A 26066-nucleotide genomic window follows, 5' to 3' on the forward strand; every position below is an offset into this window, starting at 1 on the left:
TGCTTAAATGAAATAGTTTGCAGTTAATGTGTTTGTCGTTTCACATCTGTTTGGTGCACACTAAGCACTGCAGATACTGAGAATGGGTAGTTGATAAACGAATAAAGTGCAGTAAAATAGCATGATTCTCTGTGCTACATTGTTTGGTGACATGCCTTCCTACCATCATTCGTATGAGTGACTAGAATGTCGAGATACCGAATGTTCAGCAAAATAATCTAAAACAATAAATAAAGAGACATCTCAGGGGAAAAAAAGAGTTTGATGTGTTTACAGGAGCAGGCTGTTGCGAGCCTCCAAAACATGGACGCAATGTACCGTCAAGTGCTGACCCTGTTTGCGTTTGGAGCTGAGAGTCTTTAGTGGCGTGTCACCAATAGGATCAGAATTCTTCTTCATTCCTTCTTCGTTGTTTTCTTTTTCTTCTGTTCGTGTGGGGCAGAAGTTCTTGCAGTGATTAGCCTGTACAATGTCTTGACTGCCACGACAGCGATTATAAGCAGTAGGAGCGCTCCAGACAGTAGCAGGGCAGCGACGTCCAGCAGGAGGTACTGGTACCAGCTGAGGTCGAGGGCGGCGCTGCGCAGGTGGGGGGCTCCCCGGTGCCTCAGCACGTACTCTGTCCAGTAGACGGCCGTGTCCACAGGGCTCTCTGGACGGTCCCAGAACAGGCGGGACCGCAGCTTAGCGTTCTCGCGGTAGCTGCAAACAAAAGCATCCCACATCTGGTATGAAAATTCACTCAGTTTCATAACAGAAGTTAAAGTTAATTGAATAGAAGAAAGAGTGCACAAAGCAGGAAAAGATAATACGGCAAAAACAGGACACAAAAATATAGATCCAAACAAACACATATCATTATACGAATCAGTAGTGTCTGTATTTTCGGAAATGTAAAGTTACGAACACCACGATAGTCAAGACGCCACATATTCATATAACTGATACGCCTAGCTGGGCTATGGATCCACCTTCTTCAGTGTGGAGGCACAAATACGTCCGATCTCCTATGGGAATCTTTAAGTTGCGAAAATGGAGTCAATGGATAGCGACTGCGGATAGATGGCATTCAGTGGAAACGTGGATCAGTTGTGAGGCGTGGTGAGATAAGCCGCGCAGTTGCCGTAACGCTGTGTCCCAGATGGCGTAGTGGTTAACGCACCTGCGTAGTAAGCAACAGATCCCAGGTTCGAATCCTGGTCTGCTACACATTTTCACTCGTCGCCGCTGATTCGGCATAATATCCTGCTACAGCTAACAACAGTTACCCTCTTCAATTTACAAAGACGTTTGAAACGCAGACCCACCCCACCTGTGTCCTGCCTCTTGGTGCACCCGCTGACGCCCCCTACTCTTTCATCCTGCCCCTTCCACCGCTGTACCTTGCTCTCCCTTCCTTTTCCATCCTCACAGGCCTCTCCCTTGGCAAGGTTCCACCTCGCAGTTTTATTCTTCATCGTGTGTGGTCCAATTGGGTTTAAAGTGTTGTTCTGGAGTGTTTTTAATACTGTGGCCCACTTTTAACCTGTGTGTGTCTGACTTCAGTGTCTTTTTTGTGCTCTACGAATCACCAACTGTGTTTTTTTAACATTTATATCGACTTTTCAAATCCCCCGCCTTGAACGGTACATGTCAGTGTATTTTTACCTCCATTATCTCCCCTTACTCTGTTTTATGTCTCCTTTTTTATCGCCTTTATATGTACCATTTTGTTCTTGTATTAGCTGTCATGTCACTTGGATGAAGAGTGGCGGATTGTGCCACTGACGGCCCTCCCCTGCCCATATGGGGCAGGCGTATGAAATCACAATAAAGGAAAGAAATGAAACGCAGATAAGAACATGTCATTACGAGGTTATAGAAGCAACATCAATACTTCGAGCAACAAAAGAGTGCTCAAAGTAATGTATGATGCTCACGACGTTATCTATCGACTGCATTAGATTTGAATTGAATACCTGAGGGAAAGTTGGCCACAGAGCTGGAAAGGGTCTAGGGATGGAGGATTCCCACGATCATTCCAAAGAGCCACTGTGGAATACTAGGTCGTGCAATCAAATTAGTGATCCATTTGCTGAACTGTTCCCTGTTCCCAGGATAAAACCATTGTTCTACTGTGGAGTGTTTGCTTGTGTGAAAGTTGCACATCGCAGACAGGGACTCGAACCAGTAACCTTGTATTTTACAGGACAAGTTTTCAGCAAATTCTCTACACAGTCACGATTCGCCGTTCCATTTCTACTTTCCATCCGTTACTGTCGCCCTCTTACAGATAAACTGGAAGTTAGTTTACACATTATCAACTTTATTATTTTGTCAGTGATATTTTTCACTTTTCTCCGCAGTGCCTTCCATATGTAACTATTTTTCTAGTTATTTTCAAATACTCTCACCTTGTGTTTACTTTATTGTAATTGTCAGCTTAACCCCAGTTGGTAAACTCGTTATTCTGTTGTTCCATCACATGGACGTCTCTTCTGCTGGGTGTATCCATCTATACTTTAATATACGCTGATCAACCAGAAATTTATGACCACCCACAGCCGGTATGCCCATCTTGGCACGGATATCAGCGGCGACGCGTCGTTCGCATGGAAGCAATGAAGCCTTGACAGGCCGCTAGAGAGATTTGGGACCACATCTGCACATCGAAGTCCCGTAAGCTTCGGGGAGGGCGGCGTTAAGCTCTGACGCTACGTTGACTCATATCCAAGATGTCTATTATCGGGTTCAGGTCTGACGAGTTGGGGGTCCAGCACATCAACTGGAACTCGAACCGCACACATCGCACTCCTCGCCTTCTCACATGGCGCATTATCTTGTTGAAAATGTCACTGCCGTCGGGAAACATAATCATCGTTAAGGGGTGTACGTGGTCTGCAAACAGTGTATGATACTACCTGGCCGTTATGGTGCCCTGCACGAACTCCACAGGACCTTCGGATGCCCACGTGAGTGTTCCTCAGAGCTCAAATGGCTCAATGGGACTTAACATATGACGTCATCAGTCCCCTAGAACTTAGAACTACTTGAACCTAACTAACCTAAGGACATCACACACATCCATGCCTGAGGCAGGATTTGAACCTGCGACTGTAGTGGCAGCGTGGTTCCAGACTGAAGCGCCTAGAAAGTTCGGCCACAGCGGCCAGCTTCCTCAGAGCATGATGGAGCGCCGCCAGCTTATCAACGTCCTGAAGTACAGGTGTCAAGGAGCTGTTCCTCTGGTAGAGGGCGGATTCGCACCCTCCCACTGGCATGATGAAGAAGATATGGGATTCATCAGACCATGTAACGCTCTGCCACTGCGCCAACGTTCAGAGCCGATGGTCACTTGCCCATTACAGTCATAGTTTCCTATGTCGTGGTGTTAACATTGGCACATGCATGGGTTGTCGGCTACTGAGGCCCAACGTTGTGTGTGTTCGGTGCAGTGAGTGTTGAGACACACTTGTACTCTGCCCAGCATTAAAGTCTGATGTTAATTCCCACACAGCTCGCCGCCCGTCCTAATTTAAGAGACTGCCCAGCCTACGACGTCCGAAATCTGTCATGACGGGTGGTCGTCCAGCCTCGCGATGTTTTGACACGTGTTTACGATACTCACCACAGCACTGCTAAGTCATGCATGTTCCAAAACGCTCGTGCCGAGTCTCCGGGCCATCACATCCGCCCCTTGGTCGAAGTCAGATTGATCACACGCCTCTCTCATTCTACAGACGGACAACATGCTCACTGTGTGTGTGTGTGTGTGTGTGTGTGTGTGTGTGTGTGTGTGTGTGTGTGGGTGTGTGGGTGTGTGTTTATGTGTATGTGTGTGTGTGTGTGTGTGTGTGTGTGTGTGTGTGTGTGTGTGTGACTAGCAGTCATTTCTCGCCAGCTGACGCTGCTGTCGCCTGGACAGATTTATATCGATAGTAAGTCAGTGGTCATAGTGTTCTGGCTGATCAGCGTATATTTTCTTGCTGTTTATGTATTACTTATAACTGTTACACATTTAGGTTCAGAGTGGTATATAATATGATTTAAGGAGTATAAGTGTAGATATCTTTTATACGTAGCATCTTAGTATGTGCACATCTGTGTTTCAGTTGATTTTTCTCTGAGGCGAACAGTCTTCTCACAATCTTTACGACCTGATATTTTCTGCGAGATCCTAACTGCATCTCTAAGCGGACTACATCTGTCGGAAGGCAACCGTTTTGAGTCCACGCATCCACACTTCAGCACTGACCTGCTGCCCGTTGGCAAATAAGAATTTATGGTTTGCTCTTGCCATATATACTTGGATATACAATATTTGTTCCTTTCATATTTACTTACCGTTTAGAGTAAGTATCTCATTTATGTTACAATTGCGCTGTCAAAGATGGCATCTGGTCAGGTTCTGCATTTTACTCTCCAGGTGCTATATCGTTTTTCAAGGTTTTTCACCATTTCACCAGTACAGTGTCTCCGTGTCCTCTTTAACGACAGTTATAGTTTGACGAGGTCCTTGCGAGGTGAAAAATACTGAAGTAAATGAATTAATACCGTATAACATCTACACTTTTGATTCTATTCATTTGTAAATATTAAGTTTGTTTTAGTACCAGGCAGATAGCGAGGGCATCTGATCGTGCACCACACTTGTATGTATGAGGATATTTCGACGTCCCACAGCTGGCGTGGGCAACAAATTTTCGATTAAGTGTCGTAGATCTCCAGTTTTATTAGTTTGAGCGATAGCTCGAGATGATCAAAGACGGAAGCAGAGCCGCTATTGAAAACCCACCAAGGAGAAAATGAAGATACGCTTGCAGATATCCAAGCAGTGCGACCATATATATGTCACAATGGCACAGCAGACGCTGAATCACAAAAGTAGTAGCAGGCCACTCGGATCTGAGGATGTGTCCAAGCGATGATGGTAAGTTACAGCAAATAGGAAAAGCAGTCGGGGAATGTTGAAAATAAGTGACAAGCACCCAGACACGGAACTAGTAGTCAATAGCGAACTGTAAATAGTGGTCTTAGACAGTCACGATAACAGTTAGTCATGGAAAAACACCACAATAAAGTCGATGACGGGATGTGTACCAAGACGCCTGAAGACAGCAGTGCTGCCTAGATTTTCCAGAGCTGAGAGCCAGGAAGAATTAAACATTACGCAAAGAAGTCTCTATTCCATTCCGGTGATCAACAGACTTAGTTAATAGAGTACCGGAAGTACTGGACGCTGAACGTCTTTGTACTTGTGTCAGATAATAGAAGAACAAGAGCAGTCTACCCTTCTCTCTATTAGTGAGATAATATCGGTGTTTCTGATAAAGCAGAGTAATTAAAACAACAGAGTGAGATCCGTGTATTCCCTATCGGCAGATTAGCAGAACGAGTAAGCGGGCATCACTCGTCTCTGGAGGTAGGAACCAATGTTGTTAAAGTAATCAAAACTGTTGACTGTAACACAACTGTCTCTTGAAGGACTTAGGCAAGCGGGTCGCAAAGAAAAAGCCGTTGTAGGGCGCCTCTCCCAGTAAGGTATGAGGGGCAGTCAAACCGAAATCAAACACCCGCCATAACACACAGCCGGTGAGACAGTTGCCTCACTGTTGCCATGTTTCGGTATTGTCACAGTTGTGGTGAAAGGCATAGTAATACATCATAGGCGCACGCAGTTGTTGGGTTATGACCTTGGTTGTTGACCGTCCAGTTGTTATAGTATTATTTGGCCAGCGCCTACGATTCGGCTAGCCTTCAGACACCTGTGCAGCAGACGGGGCTTGCATTCCTCGTCCGCCTGTCACACAGCCTTCAGAGATTACGTGGTAAACAGAGCTGTAAAACTAACGTAGGCTAACGTAGGCTTCATAAGTGAGCGTAGAATAGGGTAGTTTTCCTAGTCGTCTTGGTCAGTTACAATCGTAACCGCGTTACCTGCGCGTTAGGTGTGTCGCAGCACATCGGGCGTTACCTCAAATGGCTCTGAGCACTAAGGGACTTACTATCTGAGGTATTCAGTCCCCTAGAACTTAGAATTACTTAAACCTAACTAACCTAAGATCATCACACACATCCATGCCCGAGGCAGGATTCGAACCTCGACCGCAGCAGCAGCGCGGTTCCAGACTGAAGCACCTAGAACCGCTCGGCCACAACGGCCGGCCGGCGGGCGTTACCTCATTTCTGTTGCTTTGTTTGCGTACGCGATCAGTGTCTTACTAGATATGTCTCACTAGATTCCCTTAAAAACCGAAAGTTGTGAGCCATATATATATAAATTGAACATATTTTTTCCACACAGTTTCCTCCTGTCCGTTACTTAACAATAAACAGTGGTATATATATAAATTGAACATATTTTTTCTACACAGTTTCCTCCTGTCCGTTACTTAACAATAAACAGTGGTACAGCAAAAACGAAATTATTAATGATTCATTGAGATTTTATTCGAAAGTCGTCGAGTTATAGCGTCAAGCAGAGGGATGTTGTAGTAAAAGCAAAAAACAATATATTATTACCATGAAGCGCTGGAAAATGTGATTTCCTCTGACAACATAGCCGGCCGGAGTGGCCGAGCGGTTCTAGGCGCTTCAGTCTGTAACCGAGCGACCGCTACGGTTGCAGGTTCGAATCACACATCGGGCATGGATGTGTGTGATGTCCTTAGGTTAACTAGGTTTAAGTAGTTCTAAGTTCTAAGGGACTGATGACCTCTGCTGTTAAGTCCCATAGTGCTCAGAGCCATTTGAACCATTTTTTTCTGACAACATATCGCTTCAATAGTTTGTCGAGTTTGTATGAAACACGTTTCCGATATTCGTAAACAACTTTTGCAATAATCAATAACAGGAAACTCTTGCCATTGGTCATGGTCAAGAACGCTCTATTCAGTACAAAATAACAATAATTATATAGATTTTCTTATATTTGTGCATACCAGGGTTGGAACTTAAATAGTGGGAACTATTTATTCACAACCGATACAAAAGAGTTACACGTTAGCACCTGTTACTGTTCTTCAAAGTAGTCACCAGAGTTTTGTAGAACCCGTAACCAGCTATGTAGAAGGCATAGTGTACCGTTAGCAGAGCCTGTTGAGTTGATGGTGGGATTGGAGCGGTCTACTGCCTGTCGAATCTCTGGAACAGTTCTGAAGCGAATGCCACGAAGCAGTTCCTTCATCTTCGGAATCAAATCAAAGTCACAAGGACTTAAGTCCGGGTAGTATGGTGGATGGTACAGTACTTCGCAGACCCAACGACCGAACAGAGCAGCTACAGCTTGCGCTGTATGCGCCCCAAAATGATGGGTGGGTTGTGCAAAAAGTGTCGCCGCTTCTTTCGCAAAGCTGGTCGCAGGTGATGCTCCAAAAACGAACAGTAATACCGTGCATTGACGGTCTGCCGTGGAGGAACGCAACCCACCCAGCGCCTTGCACGACAATGCGCGGGCGCATACAGTGCATGCTGTGGCTGCTCTGTTCGGTCGATGGGACTGGGAAGTACTGTACCGTCCAACATACTGCCCGGACTTAAGTCCTTGTGACTTTGATTTGATTCCGAAGACGAAGGAACCACTTCGTGGCATTCGCTTCAGAACTGTTCCAGAGATTCGACAGGCAGTAGACCGCTCCATTCCCACCATCAACAGAACAGGCTCTGCTAACGGTCTACTACGCCTTCCACATCTGTGGCAACGGGTTCTACACAAGGCTGGCGATTACTCTGAAGGGCAGTAACAGGTGCAAACATGTAACTCTTTTGTATCGGTTGTGAATAAATAGTTGCCACTATTTAAGTTCTATACCTTGTATAAACTTTACTTGCATCTGAAGTAACTACTTTGGATGCATAAAAGCACTGAAGATACGCGATCAGCTAACTTTTATTACCTATAAAATGCAATTTATATTTTGTAAGGATGTAAAAAACACAGTGGTTTAACACTGAGCGATGTGCAGTTCAAATTATGTGCAAACAAAAAGAGATCATCGGCTCCTAGTCTCCCATTTATGTTTCTTTCCCTACCAATGCTGCTTACACTACAGGTAATCCTACGATTTACAACATCATTTATTTAGTGTACCAAAACTATCGATCGCAACTATACATGTAATCCAGTTCCTCGAGCGTTGAATCACAATCGGAAAAAGCCTCCATCTCAGCTATTTAATTGGGAATCACTGAAACATTCTCAGTACAGGCGGGATCTTTCACCGTGTGATTCTCGCATCTTTGACGACCTGAAGAAAGACACCCGTGGACACCGGATTTAGTCGGATGAGAGAGTGCAAGAGTCGGCGTGGTTGTGAATTCCTCACCATCCGACCGCGTTCTACGAAACTGAAATTGATCGTCACCTCTTCCAGTGCGATAAATGTCTTAACGCGTGTGGTGATTACTTCTGAATGGGTCCATTCCATTGCCTCGTTGTGTAGGGTGTTTCGCTTTCATGCGACTGCCCCTCATATACATAGAAAATAAACCATTGAACTACTTAAGCATTACCTGTTTGAAATTCAGACCACTTCCTAGTCTGATAATAGCCCTTCCCATTTTCCTCACCTTTCCTAAGTAAATGAGGAAGGCTTTTATTCTCTCCCTCTTGCTATGAGGATACGAAGAAGCCAGCCCAGAACGAACTGTTGCTCACGGCAGGCGAAGGCGAAGGCTGCCGATTGTTACCCACAAAATATGAAATAAGGTCTACATAACACATAAAATAAGCAGAGTAACTCACACTGGGTTGTTCAAAACTTCATAAATAGCCCACTCCACGGACTGGGCAGTCAAGTTTTGCAGATCTAGTACGATGCCGTATCCGAAGTTGGCGATTCTGCGGGCATTATAGCTCTGTTCAGGTCCAACTGGTATTCCGATAACGGGGACACCCCGAGCGGTCGCTTCCAAACTGCTCTGCAGTCCTCCGTGGGAGATGAAGAGCTGTACGTTTTTGTGAGCTGAAACACAACCATCATCACTGCCAAACACACAGGTTAGCTGCAAAACATGTGAAATACATTGCTGGCCATTAAAACTGCAACATCACGGAGACAGTTGGCACTAATGTGCATGGGTAGGTAAACGATAGTCTTTTCAGCACAAATCTCACACAGCAGGTAGTAGAAAAGTAAACTAGAAAAATTTAAACTAAAATCCGTCACGACAGGTCTCCGAAGACCCAACGGTACTGACCGACCGCCGTGTCGTCTTCACCCCACAGGTGTCACGGGATGCGGAGGTGGAAGGATGTGAGGTCAGCACACTGATCTCCCGTTCTTGTGACCGGAGCCGCTAATTCTCAGCCAAGTAACTCCTCAATTTGCCTCACAAGGGTTGAGTGGACTCCGTTTGGCAACAGTGTTCGACAGACCGGACGGCCACCCATCCAAGTTCAAGCCAAGCCCGACAGCACTTAACTTCGGTGATCTGACGGGAACCGATGTTACCACTGTGACAAGACTGTTGGCGTAGGTAGGAGAAATGTTATCTAAATTCCGAATATAAAGACGGCTTATGCAGTTGACTTCTCATTGAGTAATCACATTTGAACGTTGTAGTTTGTTTCAGGGCCGTATTAAACCTACTGTAAGAATTTGACGACAAAAGGCTCGTGATCTGTTAAGACTGATTCTATCGTTCAACGAGATGGCTGCTCGCGTTGGTAGGTCTCTCAAAGTATAATGCCAATACGTAATCGATTGGATCAGGAGAGCCATACTGATAGCCATACTGGATCAGAATGGTCCCACATGACTAGCGCCCGATAGGACAAACATTATGTTCGCTCAGTGGTGTAGCATCGTACAGTGACATCTGATACCTGGAGCCTGGATCTGGTAGTGTTTGCAGAAAATATCCACCATGCAGCGCCACCGCGTCTGGTGCGCTATGGACTGTTGCTATGGCGACCATAGTTGGCTCTTAGCTGGGTGCAGCAACAGGGTGAGGCGTGTCAATAGCGATGTGCCCAAAGACAACACTTGAGGCAGGGGAATCACCACGTCCTTCTTTCAGAAAAGTCCAGGTTCTCACACGTACATGATGAGTGTGATCGGATGTGGAGGCTCCGAGGATTACAGTTCACCTTTTGTTAATACAGCTGGTAATTTGGCTATCAGCTGTTGCATTTATGACCTGTTAAGGCAGCGAACTTTGTCCTATCTTCTAGGTTTCTGTACCACTATGTTTCAACAAGATGATGCAAGACCCTTCTTTGTACGTTAGGTCTTGAATTAGTTCGATACAGAGGTCGTTAGACTCTATCACGGTCAGAGCGTTCTGCAGATCTCTCACCCATTAAAAATACCTGATCATGAACTGCCGACAGATTGACGCACCATCGCTCACCAACTACTGCGAATGACAAAGCCTTGGACAGAGTCGTAGCAGCAAGGAATGACGTAACCTTGTCTGTCATCTGAGCTGAGTTAAACTAGATGCTCGTCTGCGTTACAGCTCGGTGTACTAAATTCCGCACTCTGTGTAATCTCAAATCACCTGCAAATTAATCGTCTACTCTTCCTCCTAGATTGTATGCGTAGGACACATAAAATGTCGTTATTTTCGATCGTTCGTGATGTTGTAATTTTAATGGCTAACAGATTAGTTACTTTAAGGAATTTACTTTTCAGCACAACTATGGAAAGAGCGAGGAACACCACGTAATTGTCAATAATTAATAATACAAATAAATACACTAATGAGCCAAATCATTACTACCACCTGCTTAATAGTGTGTTTGTCTACCTTCGGAAAGCAGTATAGAATATGGGTGGCGTGGAGTATAAAAGTCCTTAGTAGCTTAAAGTGGAGAAACAGTTCTGATATTCTGGGTGAAGGAAGATTTTTGTTCTTGTCAGTCACTGGATGTGAGGCAGCTGGTATACATACGCGTTTCTGTTACGATCATCATCAAAAAATCGGGGCAGGGAGAAGAATTACTTACATACAGTAAGGGTCATGTGAATGGGACACAAGCCAAAACGTTTTGGAATGTGTCACATTCACATGAAATAATACTGTATGTATGAAGTTCTTCTCCCTGTATTGATTTTTGATGACTATTGCAAACTAAACGCGTCAATAAACTAGTCGCCTGACATCCAGTGAATGACAGGAACCAAATTCCTCCTTCAGCGAGAATATCAGCACTGTTTTTTTTTCCATTTTGATTCACATAATGGGAGCATAACTCTTGCGTGACTGTTTCACACCGTGTATCTTAGTAGCTTTTCGCAAGTATACGGCACCAGATGTCTTCGGACAGGTCACACATTTTCCGTGAATCACAGCCCGTGGTTTGCGCGTGAAGGGTGGACGCCAGACAGCGTCCCAGATATCTCCCTTAGGGTTCAGGTTAGGAGAAATTAAGTGCTCAAGATATCAATGTGGTTCATTATCATTTTCCACAAATCCCTGTAGTACGATTCTGGTCTTGTCCCGCCACTAGATGCGAACGTCGTCGGCGAAGACATCAAGTAATCAGATATGCAGGTGGTCCGCAACAGTGTTTATATATTCCGCAGTTGCCATGGTTGCTTCAATTCCTACCACAGGTCCCATGGAAGTATAGTTGAATGTTCCCACGGGATTATACGCCCCGGTATACGGTATGTACACTCTAAGACAAAAAAAGACGCACCACGAAAGAATTATCCGAATGGGATGGAAATCAGTCGGTAGATGTGCTGTACATGTACAGACAAACAAGTGATTACAATTTCGCGAAAACTGAATGATTTATTAAAGAGAAATTGCTTCACATATTGGACAAATCAATAACGCATTGGTCCACCTGTCGCCCTTATGCAGGCAGTAATTCGACTTGGCACTGATTGATAGCATTGTTGGATATCGTCCATAATTCTGTTCAAAACTCGTCAAAATTCCGAGTTGGTTGGAGTGACCTGCCCATAATACTCCATACGTTCTCGATTGAAGACAGACTTGGCGACCTTGTAGGCCAAGGTAGAGTTTGGCAAACACGAAGATAAGCAGAATAGTTGGTCATGAAGAGCAAGCCGGTGTGGCCGAGCGGTTCTAGGCGCTTCAGTCTGGAACCACGTTGCTGCTACGGTCGCAGGTTCGAATCCTGCCTTGGGCCTGGATGTGTGTGATGTTCTTAGGTTAGTTAGGTTTAAGTAGTTCTAAGTTCTAGGGGACTGATGACCTCAGATGTTAAGTCCCATAATGCTCAGAGCCATATGAACCATTTAAAGAATTACAGAATCTGTTGGATGGAATGAACAGTCTAATGGGTACAGAATACTGATCGAGAGTAAATCGAAGAGAGATGAAAGTAATGAGAAGTAACATACGTGAGAACAGTGCTAAACCTCAGATCAGAATTGGGGATCACGAAGTAGCCGAAGTCATGGAATATTCCTATCTAGAAAGCAAAGTAACTCATGACGGACGGAGCAAGGAGTATATAAAAAGTTGACAAGTACTGGTAAAAAGGACATTCCTGCCCAAGAGAAGTCTACTAGTATCAAATATAGGCCTTAATTTGTGGAAGAAATTTCTGAGAAAGTGCGTTTGGACCGGAACAGGAGAGGAACGAAGCACTTCAGACGTGGTGCTACAGACTGATAAAATGAGGACTGAAGAGGTTCTCTGCAGAATGGGCGAGGAAAGATATCGAAAACACTGACAAGAAGAAGGTACTGGATTTTAGGCCACCTGTTAAGACATCGTGGAATAGCTTCCATGGTACTAGAGGGAGCCGTGTAGGGCAAAAAAGAAAAAAGAAAACAGAGATTGGAATACATCCAGCAAGTATTTGAGGGCGTATGTTTCAAGTATTACTCTGAGGTGAAAAGGTTGGCACAGAAGGGGAATTGTGGCGGGCCGCGTCAAACCAGTCAGAAGACTGATGACTCAAAGAGAAAAAAAAAAAAAAAAAAGTGTGAGAGTTGAATCGTGTGTATATTGTGGGGTATCGGTGAGTATATGTAATATTTGCCTGTATGTTCGTATTGTGTGATAACGATGACAAGAGAAGGGAGAGGTTGATACCCGGTGGCGCCGGCCGGAGTGGCCGTGCGGTTCTAGGTGCTTCAGTCTAGAACCGCGCTACCGCTACGGTCGCAGGTTCGAATCCTGCTCGGGCATGGGTGTGTTTGATGTCCTTAGGTTAGTTAGGTTTAAGTAGTTCTAAGTTCTAGGGGACTGATGACCTCAGAAGTTAAGTCTCATAGTGCTCAGAGCCATTTTTCGATACCCTGTGGCGGCACGTAATCTACTCCTCTCGAATAGTAGCATGAGGGCTGAAGAGCTTAGCGTCCCCAATCTGCGGACGGATCACCATCAACAGAGTAATGTTCTGACTATATGAGACACTGTGGATAAGTCTGGAATTTAAACCATAACTTTTGCCAAAGACTGGTGATCGGGAACTTTACGTCACAGATACTGCTCCCGTTTCTGGCCAAATACTGCCACTGAAAATTGCACCCATCACTACAATTCGATCACCCATACTTTCGTATCGACCGCTACTGACCAGGCGTACGTTAGCGACCTCCCATAAAGGGGTGAGTTCAAGGTACCTTTCAGTACTGTTTGATATGGCTCCTAGAAACTAGAGCAATCGATTTCTTTCCAAGCAACCTGTTTTGTCGACACATTGTATTTTCCCAGTATGGGAGACTGTTAAACCTTTTAACATCCTTCAGACTTTCACCTCTAGCCAGTACTGTAAGAGATGTTTAATTTGTTTCCCTATTCCGTTATTAAGTGATAGCAGTCACTTTTCGTTGCGCTCCAGATTTTTTATTTAACTTTCAGAAATTACTCTGGAAAATTAAGGTTTTGCCAAATGTGAAAAACATGTTCCAACGTATAACATTGTTATGTATCTAGGAACCAATATACAATCGAAAATTAAAAGTGTTGCAGTCGAAATAGTCTCGTCGCGGTTGTCTTCAATAATCTGTCTGTTACTTATTACGCTGCTACAAACCAATCTCTTTATATGAAAGGCAATGTCCTGACTGACTGACTGATTCATCATTGCCCAAACCGCAATTCGGAATTCATACTGCTGGCGTCGTTTAAGAAGGGATTTTTCGAAATTCCAACCCTAAAGAACTGAAACACGAGATGAACGGTTTTCTATAGAAATATGGCTACTTAGGGAATTTTGAAGCTAGACCTACGAAAATTGGTATCTGCTTTTTCGGTCAGAAGTAAAGAAACCCGTGGTTCAGCATTTTTAGAAATTTAACCCTATGGGAGTGGGAAAGTGGTTGAAAGCTTTTTTTGAAAATACATCCTTATTAAAAAACTACTGACGTATTTTCAAAGCTACATCAATGAACATTTGTATCTGACTTCTCGGTTACAAATAAAAAATTACGTGTTTCATTGTTTTTGGAATTTGAACAACTAAGGGAGTGATATTGGGGATGAGAATTCTTATGAAAATATGTTACTATGAAAGAATTTTTAAAGCTAAATTTATGAAAATTTAAATTTGGCTTCTTAGTTAGAAATAAAAAAAAAAACGTGTTTCACTGTTTGTGGAAATTCAACCCCTAAGCGGGTGAAATATGTGATGAAACGTTTTATGAAACTCTTTCATTTCGAAGGCATTTTTAAAACAAAATCTTGAAATACAACCCCTACGGTGGTGAAATACCATCAGACTGATTGACTGACTCATCATCATCGCCGAGCCAAATTCTTCAAGGACAGAAACTTAACTTGAAGTTGGGAGAGTGTGTGGATCTTAGATTGTGGGCACCGTTTAAGAAGGGACTGTCCGAAATTCCACTGCTAAGGGGGCGAAATAGGGGACGAGAGGCTTTTTGAAAGTATGTCGCTATTAAGGGAGTTGTGAAGCTGGGGCTACGAAAACTGATATCTGATTTCTCAGTCAGAAAATAAAAAATACGTGTTTCAGCATTTTTTGGAAATTTGGCTACTAAGAGTTTTTTGAAAATAAGTAACTGCTAAAGAACTACTAAAGGATTTTTAAGGCTTTATCTATGAGAGCTAGTATTTGACTTCTCATTTAGAAACAAAACGATAGGTGTTTGAATATTTCTGGAAATTCATCCCCTAAGGGAGTGCAATAGGGGATGAAAATTTCTGAAAAAATATTTCGTTATATTAAAAAAAATTGTGAAGCTAAACTTATGAAAATTGGTATTTCACTTCCTCCTTAGATATAAAGAAATATATGTTAAAGGATGAAAGTTGCTGTGGAAATATCTCCACAAGAACGCAAAAGGCATGATTAAGAAAAACTTTGGACTCCAGTACCAGAACCGCTTTTTGGTCAGAAGTACCTTTGGGAAAGACGATGCTTACGAGGCCTTGATCATCGTGAAGAGCTTAAAAGATGTTGCAATTTGTGAACAACATTCAATTTAGTAAAAACAAAACAAAACGAAAATTCTGTAGGCCATACAGTCTACGCGAGCGAAGGAGCTGGCGCAAGGCTAGTAGTCAATAAGTGAAATCAAATTAAACTGAAGTATCACCAAAATTCATTTACAAGTTAAATACATTTTGAAATAGAAGCTATTGGAAATTAACACAAATTTACGTTTTCATGATAGGTAGATCTGTTAAGACAATAAAGGAATTCAATTATTTTGCAAATATCACATGTTTTATGGTAGAAGACCTTCTGTTTCAAGGTGCAACGTGGAAGACAACCAAGGAAGTACGGCTAAACAATACACACGTTATATAAGTAGTTTTAAAAATACGTAGGATTTCACTCAGCATAACATACTGTACCCGAAGAACTAACAATGTCTTAGAAATTCCTTTAATGCATTATACAGTACTTGACCGTGTAGACCTCAATGTTTTTACGAATGCTGCACGAAACACTACCTCATGTATTATAACAATAGAAACAGTAGAAAATACTGGAAACTGCATTTGGTGGTCTCTATTGCACATACTTTCATGTGATTCTGAAGTCGGTCATTAAGATTGAAACAGCAGCCAGAAAACATCACGTGTTCATAGGTACACTACCCTCGAGGCTCATCACCCTCCCATATCCTACGTATGAACTCAAGTGTGCCAATGGCTTTAACTATGGTTAAGCCTAGTCATTCCGTTTTATGGCACTACAAAGGTGTGACATGCAGGTATTTTTATAAATTGACTGATTTCTTAGCGTACCACTTCTTTTTACTTTTGTGAAGCGCACTTTCTTCATAAATATTAAAAAAAAGTCACCAATCTTTACAACAGATTACATGTTAACAATATCTAACTGAATAGCTGAGCTGCTTTTTTTATTACTAATGACTGAATCACCTGCAAAAATGGGATGTCATTATTAATATTGTCTTCCTGCTATTAACGAATATCAACAGCAAGGGTCTGAACGCACTTCCCTGCAGCAAGACACACGTTACTTCTATACCTGTCGATGACACTCCAGCCGGCCGCGGTGGTCTAGCGGTTCTAGGCGCTCAGTCCGGAACCGCGCGACTGCTACGGTCGCAGATTCGAATCCTGCCTCGGGCATGGATGTGTGTGATGTCTTTAGGTTAGTTAGGTTTAAGTAGTTTTAAGTTCTAGGGGACAGATGACCACAGATGTTAAGTCCCATAGTGCTCAGAGCCATTTGAACCATTTTTGATGATACTCCGACCTAAATAAAGCGCTAGGTACATCCTCTCTACTTAGAAATCTTTAATCTTTCGTTTGTTACCCCATAAGATAGAACAATGGTCAATACGAATTGCTGTAGTACAGTCACGTAGCAGTGCTCCAGTACTGTATAATAAGAGACAGGGCTAAAGTGATGTTAACATGAGTGAAGGACAAATGCGCTTAGAAAGAGAGAGTAGTGAAACTTACCTAGCAAGTCAGACTGTGGAAACCATTTGCCCAGATGCACATTTTCTGGCTTTCCAGGTATGGTGTCGTTCTCCCATTTCCACAGGACCAGTTGCTTCAGTTTAGAGAAGACTGTGAGGAAAGCTTGAATACTCTCCTGTGGAAAATCCGCACTCTTTACGAGAGATCCCATGCTGAAGAATATTACTCCATCTTTTGCGTTGTCCATTAGCTTCTTCAAGTCCTTCAACAAAAGAAAAAGCGGTTATAGTTGCATCTCGGGAAAGCAAATTGTCAGTGTTTCTTGGCAGATCATATCACACAGTTTATTTAATATTCATGGTTGATTTTCTCCGAAAAGTGTAACAGTGAAAGTCGGTATAGTAATTACATATATTTTTGCGAAGGACAGCGCATGTCATGCTTTGTTCCCATCTCAGGTACTGTTGAATCTACAGTACACGTATTTGATGATAATGTCTATGTCCTGTAGTATCGATTGATAGTGTGATGGGCTTTTCATATTTGCAGCGTAATAAAAAATCAAAAGCGGAAGTATTTGGACACACATAATGTGAATTTCGTATCGCAGTTTAGCTATACTCGCGGATCTTGTGATTGTTTGCTTACACAGAAACCAATACATACGCTTTACACCTTCATGCACACATAGCTCACAACACAGATATAGTGAATACATGACCGGCGAAGTTGTATGTGATTAGGATACCATCCTCTAATTCTCCAAAATCTTACTCGTTCTTTGACAGCCAGTACATATGTGTGCAGTACACTGAGGTGCTCAAGTTCGTGGGACACCTCCAAATATCGTGTCAGATCCCTGTCTTCCTGGCACAGTGGTTCAAATGGTTCAAATGGCTCTAAGCACTATGGGACTTAACATCTGAGGTCATCAGTCCCCTAGACTTAGAACTAATGACATCACACACATCCATCCCGAGGCAAGACTCGAACCTGCGGCCATAGCAGTATAGCGGTTTCGGACTGAAGCGCCTAGAACCATTCGGTCACAGCGGCCGGCCCGGCACAGTGCAGCACTTCGACGTGGCATAGACTCAACAAGTCGTTGGAAGTTCCATGCAGAAATACTGAGCCATGCCGCCTCTGTAGCTGCCTATAATTACGGAAGTGTTGCCGGTGGAGGATTTTCTGCACGAAATGACCTCTACATTACGTCCCATAAATGTCCAATGAGATTCATGCCGGCCAATATGGGTGGCCAAATCATTCGCTCAACTTGTCCAGAATGTTCTCGAAACCAATCGCGAACTGTTGTGGCCCGGTGACAAGTGTGGGGACATGTTGTTGTTGTTGTGGTCTTCAGTCCTGAGACTGGTTTGATGCAGCTCTCCATGCTACTCTATCCTGTGCAAGCTTCTTCATCTCCCAGTACCTACTGCAACCTACATCCTTCTGAATCTGCTTAGTGTATTCATCTCTTGGTCTCCCCCTACGATTTTTACCCTCCACGCTGCCCTCCAATACTAAATTGGTGATCCCTTGATGTCTCAGAACATGTCCTACCAACCGATTCCTTCTTCTGGTCAAGATGTGCCACAAATTTCTCTTCTCCCCAATCATATTCAATACTTCCTCATTATTTATGTGATCCACCCATCTAATCTTCAGCATTCTTCTGTAGCACCACATTTCGAAAACTTCTATTCTCTTCTTGTCCAAACTATTTACCGTCCATGTTTCACTTCCATACATGGCTACACTCCATACAAATACTTTCAGAAATGACTTCCTGACACTTAAATCTATACTCGATGTTAACAAATTTCTCTTCTTCAGAAACGCTTTCCTTGCCATTGCCAGTCTACATTTGATATCCTCTCTACTTCGACCATCATCAGTTATTTTGCTCCCCAAATAGCAAAACTCCTTTACTACTTTAAGTGTCTCATTTCCTAATCTAATACCCTCAACATCACCCGACTTAATTCGACTACATTCCATTATCCTCGTTTTGCTTTTGTTGATGTTCATCTTATATCCTCCCTTCAAGACACCATCCATTCCGTTCAACTGCTCTTCCAAGTCCTTTGCTGTCTCTGACAGAATTACAATGTCATCGGCGAACCTCAGCATTTTTATTTCTTCTCCATGAATTTTAATACCTACTCCGAATTTTTCTTTTGTTTCCTTTACTGCTTGCTCAACATACAGATTGAATAACATCGGGGAGAGGCTACAGCCCTGTCTTACTCCCTTCCCGACCACTGCTTCCCTTTCTTGTCCCTCGACTCTTATAACTGCCATCTGGTTTCTGTACAAATTGTAAATAGCCTTTCGCTCCCTGTATTTTACCCCTGCCACCGTTAGAATTTGAAAGAGAGTATTCCAGTCAACATTGTCAAAAGCGTTCTCTAAGTCTACAAATGCTAGAAACGTAGGTTTGCCTTTCCTCAATCTTTCTTCTAAGATGAGTCGTAAGGTCAGTATTGCCTCACGTGTTCCAGTATTTCTACGGAATCCAAACTCATCTTCCCCAAGGTCGGCTTCTACTAGTTTTTCCACTCGTCTGTAAAGAATTCGAGTTAGTATTTTGCAGCTGTGACTTATTAAACTCATTGTTCGGTAATTTTCACATCTGTCGACACCTGCTTTCTTTGGGATTGGAATTATTATATTCTTCTTGAAGTCTGAAGGTATTTCGCCTGTTTATTACATCTTGCTCACCAGATGGTAGAGTTTTGTCAGGACCAGCTCTCCCAAGGCCGTCAGTAGTTCCAATGGATTGTTGTCCACTCCGGGGGCCTTGTTTCGACTCAGGTCTTTCAGTGCTCTGTCAAACTCTTCACGCAGTATCGTATCTCCCATTTCATCTTCATCTACATCCTCTTCCATTTCCATAATATTGTCCTCAAGTGCATCGCCCTTGTATAGACCCTCTATATACTCCTTCCACCTTTCTGCTTTCGCTTCTTTGCTTAGAACTGGGTTTCCATCTGAGCTCTTGATATTCATACAAGTGGTTCTCGTATCTCCGAAGGTCTCTTTAATTTTCCTGTAGGCAGTATCTATCTTACCCCTAGTGAGATAAGCCTCTACATCCTTACATTTGTCCTCAAGCCATCGCTGCTTAGCCATTTTGCACTTCTTGTCGATCTCATTTTTGAGACGTTTGTACTCCTTTTTGCCTGCTTCATTTACTGCATTTTTATATTTTCTCCTTTCATCAATTAAATTCAATATTTCTTCTGTTACCCAAGGATTTCTACTAGCCCTCGTCTTTTTAGCTACTTGATCCTCTGCTGCCTTCACTACTTCATCCCTCAAAGCTACCCATTCTTCTTCTACTGTATTTCTTTCCCCCATTCCTGTCAATTGTTCCCTTATGCTCTCCCTGAAACTCTGTACAACTTCTGGTTCTTTCAGTTTATCCAGGTCCCATCTCCTTAAATTCCCACCTTTTTGCAGTTTTTTCAGTTTTAATCTACAGGTCATAACCAATAGATTGTGGTCAGAGTCCACATCTGCCCCTGGAAATGTCTTACAATTTAAAACCTGGTTCCTAAATCTCTGTCTTACCATTATATAATCTATCTGATACCTTTTAGTATCTCCAGGGTTCTTCCATGTATACAACCTTCTATCATGATTCTTAAACCAAGTGTTAGCTATGATTAAGTTGTGCTCTGTGCAAAATTCTACCAGGTGGCTTCCTCTTTCATTTCTTAGCCCCAATCCATATTCACCTACTACGTTTCCTTCTCTCCCTTTTCCTACTGACGAATTCCAGTCACCCATGCCTATTAAATTTTCGTCTCCCTTCACTATCTGAATAATTTCTTTTATTTCATCATACATTTCTTTAATTTCTTCGTCATCTGCAGAGCTAGTTGGCATATAAACTTGTACTACTGTAGTAGGCATGGGCTTCGTGTCTATCTTGGCCACAATAATGCGTTCACTATGCTATTTGTAGTAGCTTACCCGCATTCCTATTTTCCTATTCATTATTAAACCTACTCCTGCATTACCCCTATTTGACTTTGTGTTTATAACCCTGTAGTCACCTGACCAGAAGTCTTGTTCCTCCTGCCACCGAACTTCACTAATTCCCACTATATCTAACTTTAACCTATCCATTTCCCTTTTTAAATTTTCTAACCTACCTGCCCGATTAAGGGATCTGACATTCCACGCTCCGATCCGTAGAACGCCAGTTTTCTTTCTACTGATAACGACATCCTCTTGAGTAGTCCCCGCCCGGAGATCCGAATGGGGGACTATTTTACCTCCGGAATATTTTGCCCAAGAGGACGCCATCATCATTTAATCATACAGTAAAAGCTGCGTGCCCTCGGGAAAAATTACGGCCGTAGTTTCCCCTTGCTTTCAGCCGTTCGCAGTACCAGCACAGCAAGGCCGTTTTGGTTATTGTTACAAGGCCAGATCAGTCAATCATCCAGACTGTTGCCCTTGCAACTACTGAAAAGGCTGCTGCCCCTCTTCAGGAACCACACGTTTGTCTGGCCTCTCAACAGATACCCCTCCGTTGTGGTTGTACCTACGGTACAGCTATCTGTATCGCTGAGGCACGCAAGCCTCCCCACCAACGGCAAGGTCCATGGTTCATGGGGGGACATGAAAGCCATAAATAGCAGCAAGTCATCTCTAAGTAGCGAAACATAACTATTTGCAGTCAATGATCGCTTCAGTTGGATCAGAGGACACAGTCCATTCCATGTAAACACAGCCCACACCATTATGGAGCCACCACCGACTTGCACAGAGCCTTGTTGACAACTGTGTCCATGGATTCGTGGGGTCTGCGCCCCACTCGATCTCTACCATCATCTCTGATCAAATAAGGACTCATCTGGCCAGGTCACGTTTTTCCAGTGTCTAGGGCCCAACCGACATGGTACCGAGCCCAGAAGATGCACTGCAGGCGTTGTCGGAATGCTACCAAAGACACTCGCGTCGGTCCTCTACTGCCGTAGCGCATTAACGCCAAACCGGCGCACTGTTTTAACGAATACGTTCCTAGCGAATATGTTCGTCGTACGTCTCTCATTAACTTCTGCGATTATTCCACTCTGTGTTGCTTGTCTGTTAGAAGCGACAATTCTACGCAAACGCTGCTGTCGCTCGTTAGGTGATGGCCGTCGGCCACTACGTTGTCCGTGGTGAAAGGTAACACCAGAAATTTGATATTCTTGGCACACCTCGAAATATTGAATTCCCTAACGATTTACGAAATGGAATAACTCGCGCTTCTAGCTCCAAGTGCCGTTGCACGTTCAAAGCCTGTTAAATCCCGTAGTGCGGCCATAATTACGTTGGAAACGAAAGAACAATTCAGCAGGACACACGAAAGTACATCATCAATAAATCAAGCCTGAGAGATCGCACTATCTCTGCCTCTCGATGTGAGCCGTTCCACTGGCTCTATTGAGCTGTTGTGGTTTTTCTATACTTCTTGCACCCTTATGGGTCGGTGCGTCTGTACTTTCGATTCTGGGGAGGAAAAGGTTTCCACTGTACAGCTACAGCAGCACTTTAATAGGCATATATTGTCATTTCTCAGTATATACTTTACATTACACGCCATTTATAGGTATACTAAGTGTATATATAGTCTTGTGACCATGTTTATTGTGTTTACATCTTATATTCCAGTATGTTGTGTCTTTTCTTTCGGATTTGTCCAAAATAACAGACACCATTTTGATCCTGCAGGAACTATGAATTAAGAAACAAAGGAATGATGTTAGCTGCTCGTGGGCATCAATTTGTATCCATGGGGCAAGTTGAAGAATTTGTGCAGGACTGGGATTCGAACCTGGCTCCCTTGCATATTAGGCAAATGCGCTGACCACAACCCCATCCGGGCACCGTGGTCACCACAACTGCACAGACTTCCATAGCACATCTCTCGTGAGACTCAAATTCTCAACTTACATCACATGCTACTGATGTAGAGGCCCTGCTCATTAGCCCCATTACTTGCAGCATTTCGCTGATTTCCGTAATAGTTTGGCGTTTTGGCGTGCATCTTCACTTAAGTGATAGTTGGCTGTCATCGCCTAAATTATATATGTAATGTCTAGTCTTTTAGACAAGTACACTACATCAGCAGTCTGTGCTACACAAGTAAGTTGAGAATGTGTGTCTCGTGGCAGGTGTGCTACGGTAGTCCATGTCGCTGTACTGACCACTGCGTCTGGATGGCGAAGTGGTCAGCGTGTGTGCCGGGTAAGTTGGAGTCCGAGTTCGAACCCTGGTCCAGCAAAAACTTTTAACTTGCACCATTAATATAAATCAAAGTCCACTGGCAGCTGATGTTGTGGTTTTCAGTCCAGAGACTGGTTTGATGCAGCTCTCCATGCTACTCTATCCTGTGTAAGCTTCTTCACGTACGTAGTGCAAACTACATCCTTCTGAATCTGCTTAGTGTATTCATCTTTTGGTCTCCCTCTACGATTTTTACCATCCACACTGCCCTCTAATCCCTTGATGCCTCAGAACATGTCATATCAACCGATCCCTTCTTCTATGTAGTTGTGCCACAAAGTTCTCTTCTCCCCAATTCTATTCGGTACCTCCTCATTAGTTACTGATCTACCCATCTAATCTTCAGCATTCTTCTGTAGCACCACATTTCGAAAACTTCTATTCTCTTCTTGTCTGAACTATTTATCGTCCATGTTTCACTTCCATACAGGGCTACTCTCCATAAAAATACTTTCAGAAAAGACTTCCTGAAACTTAAATCTACACTCGACGTTAACAAATTTATCTTCTTCAGAAACGTTTTCCTTGTCATTGCCAGTCTACATTTTATATCCTCTCTACTTCGACCACCATCAGCTAGTTTGCTTCCCAAATAGCAAAACTCGACTACTACTTTAAGTATCTCATTTCCTAATATAATTCCCACAGCATCACCCGACTTAATTCGACTACATTTCATTATCCTCGTTTTGCTTTTGTTGATGTTCATCTTATATCCTCCTTTCAAGACTCTGTCCATTCCATTCAACTGCTCTTCCATGTCCTTTGCTGACAATGACAGAATTACAATGTCATCGGCAAACCTCAAAGTTTTTATTTCTTCTCCATGGATTTTAATACCTACTCCGAACTTTTCTTTTGTTTCCTTTACTGCTTACTCAATATACAGATTGAATAACATCGAGGATAGGCTACAACCCTGTCTCACTCCCTTCCAACAACTTCTTCTCTTTCATACTCCCCGACTTTTATTACTGCCATCTGCTTTCTGTACAAATTGTAAATAGTCTTTCGCTCCCTGTATTTTACCCCTGCCACCTTCAGAATCTGAAAGAGAGTATTCCAGTCCACAATGTCAAAAGCGTTCTCTAAGTCTACAAATGCTAGAAACGTAGGTTTGCCTTTCCTTAATTTGTCTTCTCTATTATAAGTCGTAAGGTCAGTATTGCCTTGTGTGTTCTAACATTTCTATGGAATACAAACTGATCTTCCCCGAGGTTGGCTTCTACCTGGTTTTCCATTCGTCTGTAAAGAATTCATGTTATTTTTTTGCAGGTGCGACTTATTAAACTACACAGCTGTCATTTCACCGCCACACCCAGTTTTTTTTTTTTTATTTCTCTCCTTTCCACTACTTACCCCCTCCTCCTCCCAACCTACTCTGCTGGCTTCCATCTAAACTGCAGCATTTGACTGTCTGCCACTCCCACCATACTATCCCTCCCCCTCACAGTCCCAGCCTCCTCCTTACCCCTACCCAGTCGCCACTCCCATCATGCACTGGTGCTGCTGCCCGCAGTGTGGTTTCAGTTATCTGAGAGTGTAGACATGTGTGCAAGTTGCATTTGTGTGAGTGTGTGTGTGCGTGTGTGTATGTGTGTCTATTGCTGACAAAGTCCTTAATGGCTGAAAGCTATAATTGTGTGAATCTTTCTGTTGTGCATATCGTGACTCAGCATCTCCGCTATATGGTGAGTAGCAACTTTCCTTCTCTAATATTATTACACTCCATTCTGGATTTTCCATTGTTTTGTTTACTCCTACTTGACTGGGAGAAAAGTGTTTTTCTTTGAAATACTGTCAAAGACAGACCGCTTGATGGACTTAAGAAAACACTGTAGGAAGCATGTGCCACTGTCGCTTAATCAGTTTCCAAGGGATGAGCATCACACAAAAAACTATCTGATCAATGAGCGGTAAATCACAGTTCATACAAGACGAGTATAGTTTCCTGGTATAAGAAAAATACCCGTTATGTGCAAAGCTGGAAAGGAAAAAAAAAATCTCATGATATCAAGTATGATGTCATGACGATCCCTTTTCAGACCATAGTTTTTTAAGGGAGCTAAGTACAAATTTTTTTTATTAGACATTATAAACGTTCTTAATAGCTCAGATCAAGGACTAGACAGATATAGGCTACACATGGCTACACAAAGACAGATCTCCAGCACATGTTGCTTTTCAGGCATGTGAGTTCCTTGATTAACAGTTTTGTGGTTACTGTATAGGGCATATAGATAGTTCTGCAAAATCTCAAGCCTCACAAAACTCAGACTTGACCCCACTGGACAACTCATTATGGGGATAAATCAAGTCCCATGAGGATGAAGGTCGGTACAAGACTAATGAAGAAGTGTTCATAAGTGGCGAGGAAACTCCTGAAGTTAAGAGATGCTTCACAAGTTGAGAAGGAGACTCACAGGTCACTATGCAAAGCATGCTGCTGCTGCTGAATCAGAGCATTACGCTCACCTACTTAATGGCGTGTGAGTCCACTTTTGAATGCAATACAGCAGCGATTGTGCGTGTCAGGGATCTAACAAGTCCGCGATAGATTTCCAGAGGTATATGGTACCAGACACCGATGTTCACGCACAGGTTACTCTATTTCCTCATTTTTGGAGGCATATGGCTTCAGACACCGGACGTCTACGCACAGGTTATGCTTTTTCCGTAAATAACTGGATGGTGTTTTGTGAGACCGGAGATAGCGTCCAACAGCGTGTGGTGCTTTGTGGAGCAGAGCTAGCGTGTTCCATAGGGTTCAGTCCGGGCGAACTTAGTGGCCAGCATATTCATTCATTATCATGTTCCTCACATAATTGTAGCTCTATGCTGGCGTTATGATACGGACAGTTATTCTGATGGAAGACGCCAAGCATGAAGCAATACAAATGCCCAGCCATAATGTTCACATAATCCACAGCTATCATGGAGCCTTCGATTACACTACTGGCCATTAAAATAGCTACATCACGAAGATGACGTGCTACAGA

General features: G+C 43.2%; 1 protein-coding gene across 1 annotated transcript in view; it reads right to left on the minus strand.

Moving 5' to 3' along the window:
- Positions 1-395: 395 nt before the first annotated feature.
- LOC124712148 (UDP-glycosyltransferase UGT5-like) overlaps positions 396-26066 on the minus strand; it is a 48219-nt gene continuing 22548 nt past the window's right edge. The window contains exons 4-6 of the mRNA XM_047242445.1: positions 16819-17041; positions 8723-8942; positions 396-702 (exon numbers count right to left, since the gene is read on the minus strand). Of these exons, the coding sequence (XP_047098401.1) occupies positions 396-702; positions 8723-8942; positions 16819-17041 (750 nt within the window). The remainder of the gene's footprint in view (positions 703-8722; positions 8943-16818; positions 17042-26066) is intronic.

This window comes from Schistocerca piceifrons, chromosome 8 (genome assembly GCF_021461385.2).
Source record: "Schistocerca piceifrons isolate TAMUIC-IGC-003096 chromosome 8, iqSchPice1.1, whole genome shotgun sequence".
NCBI classification, from domain to species: Eukaryota; Metazoa; Arthropoda; class Insecta; order Orthoptera; family Acrididae; genus Schistocerca; species Schistocerca piceifrons.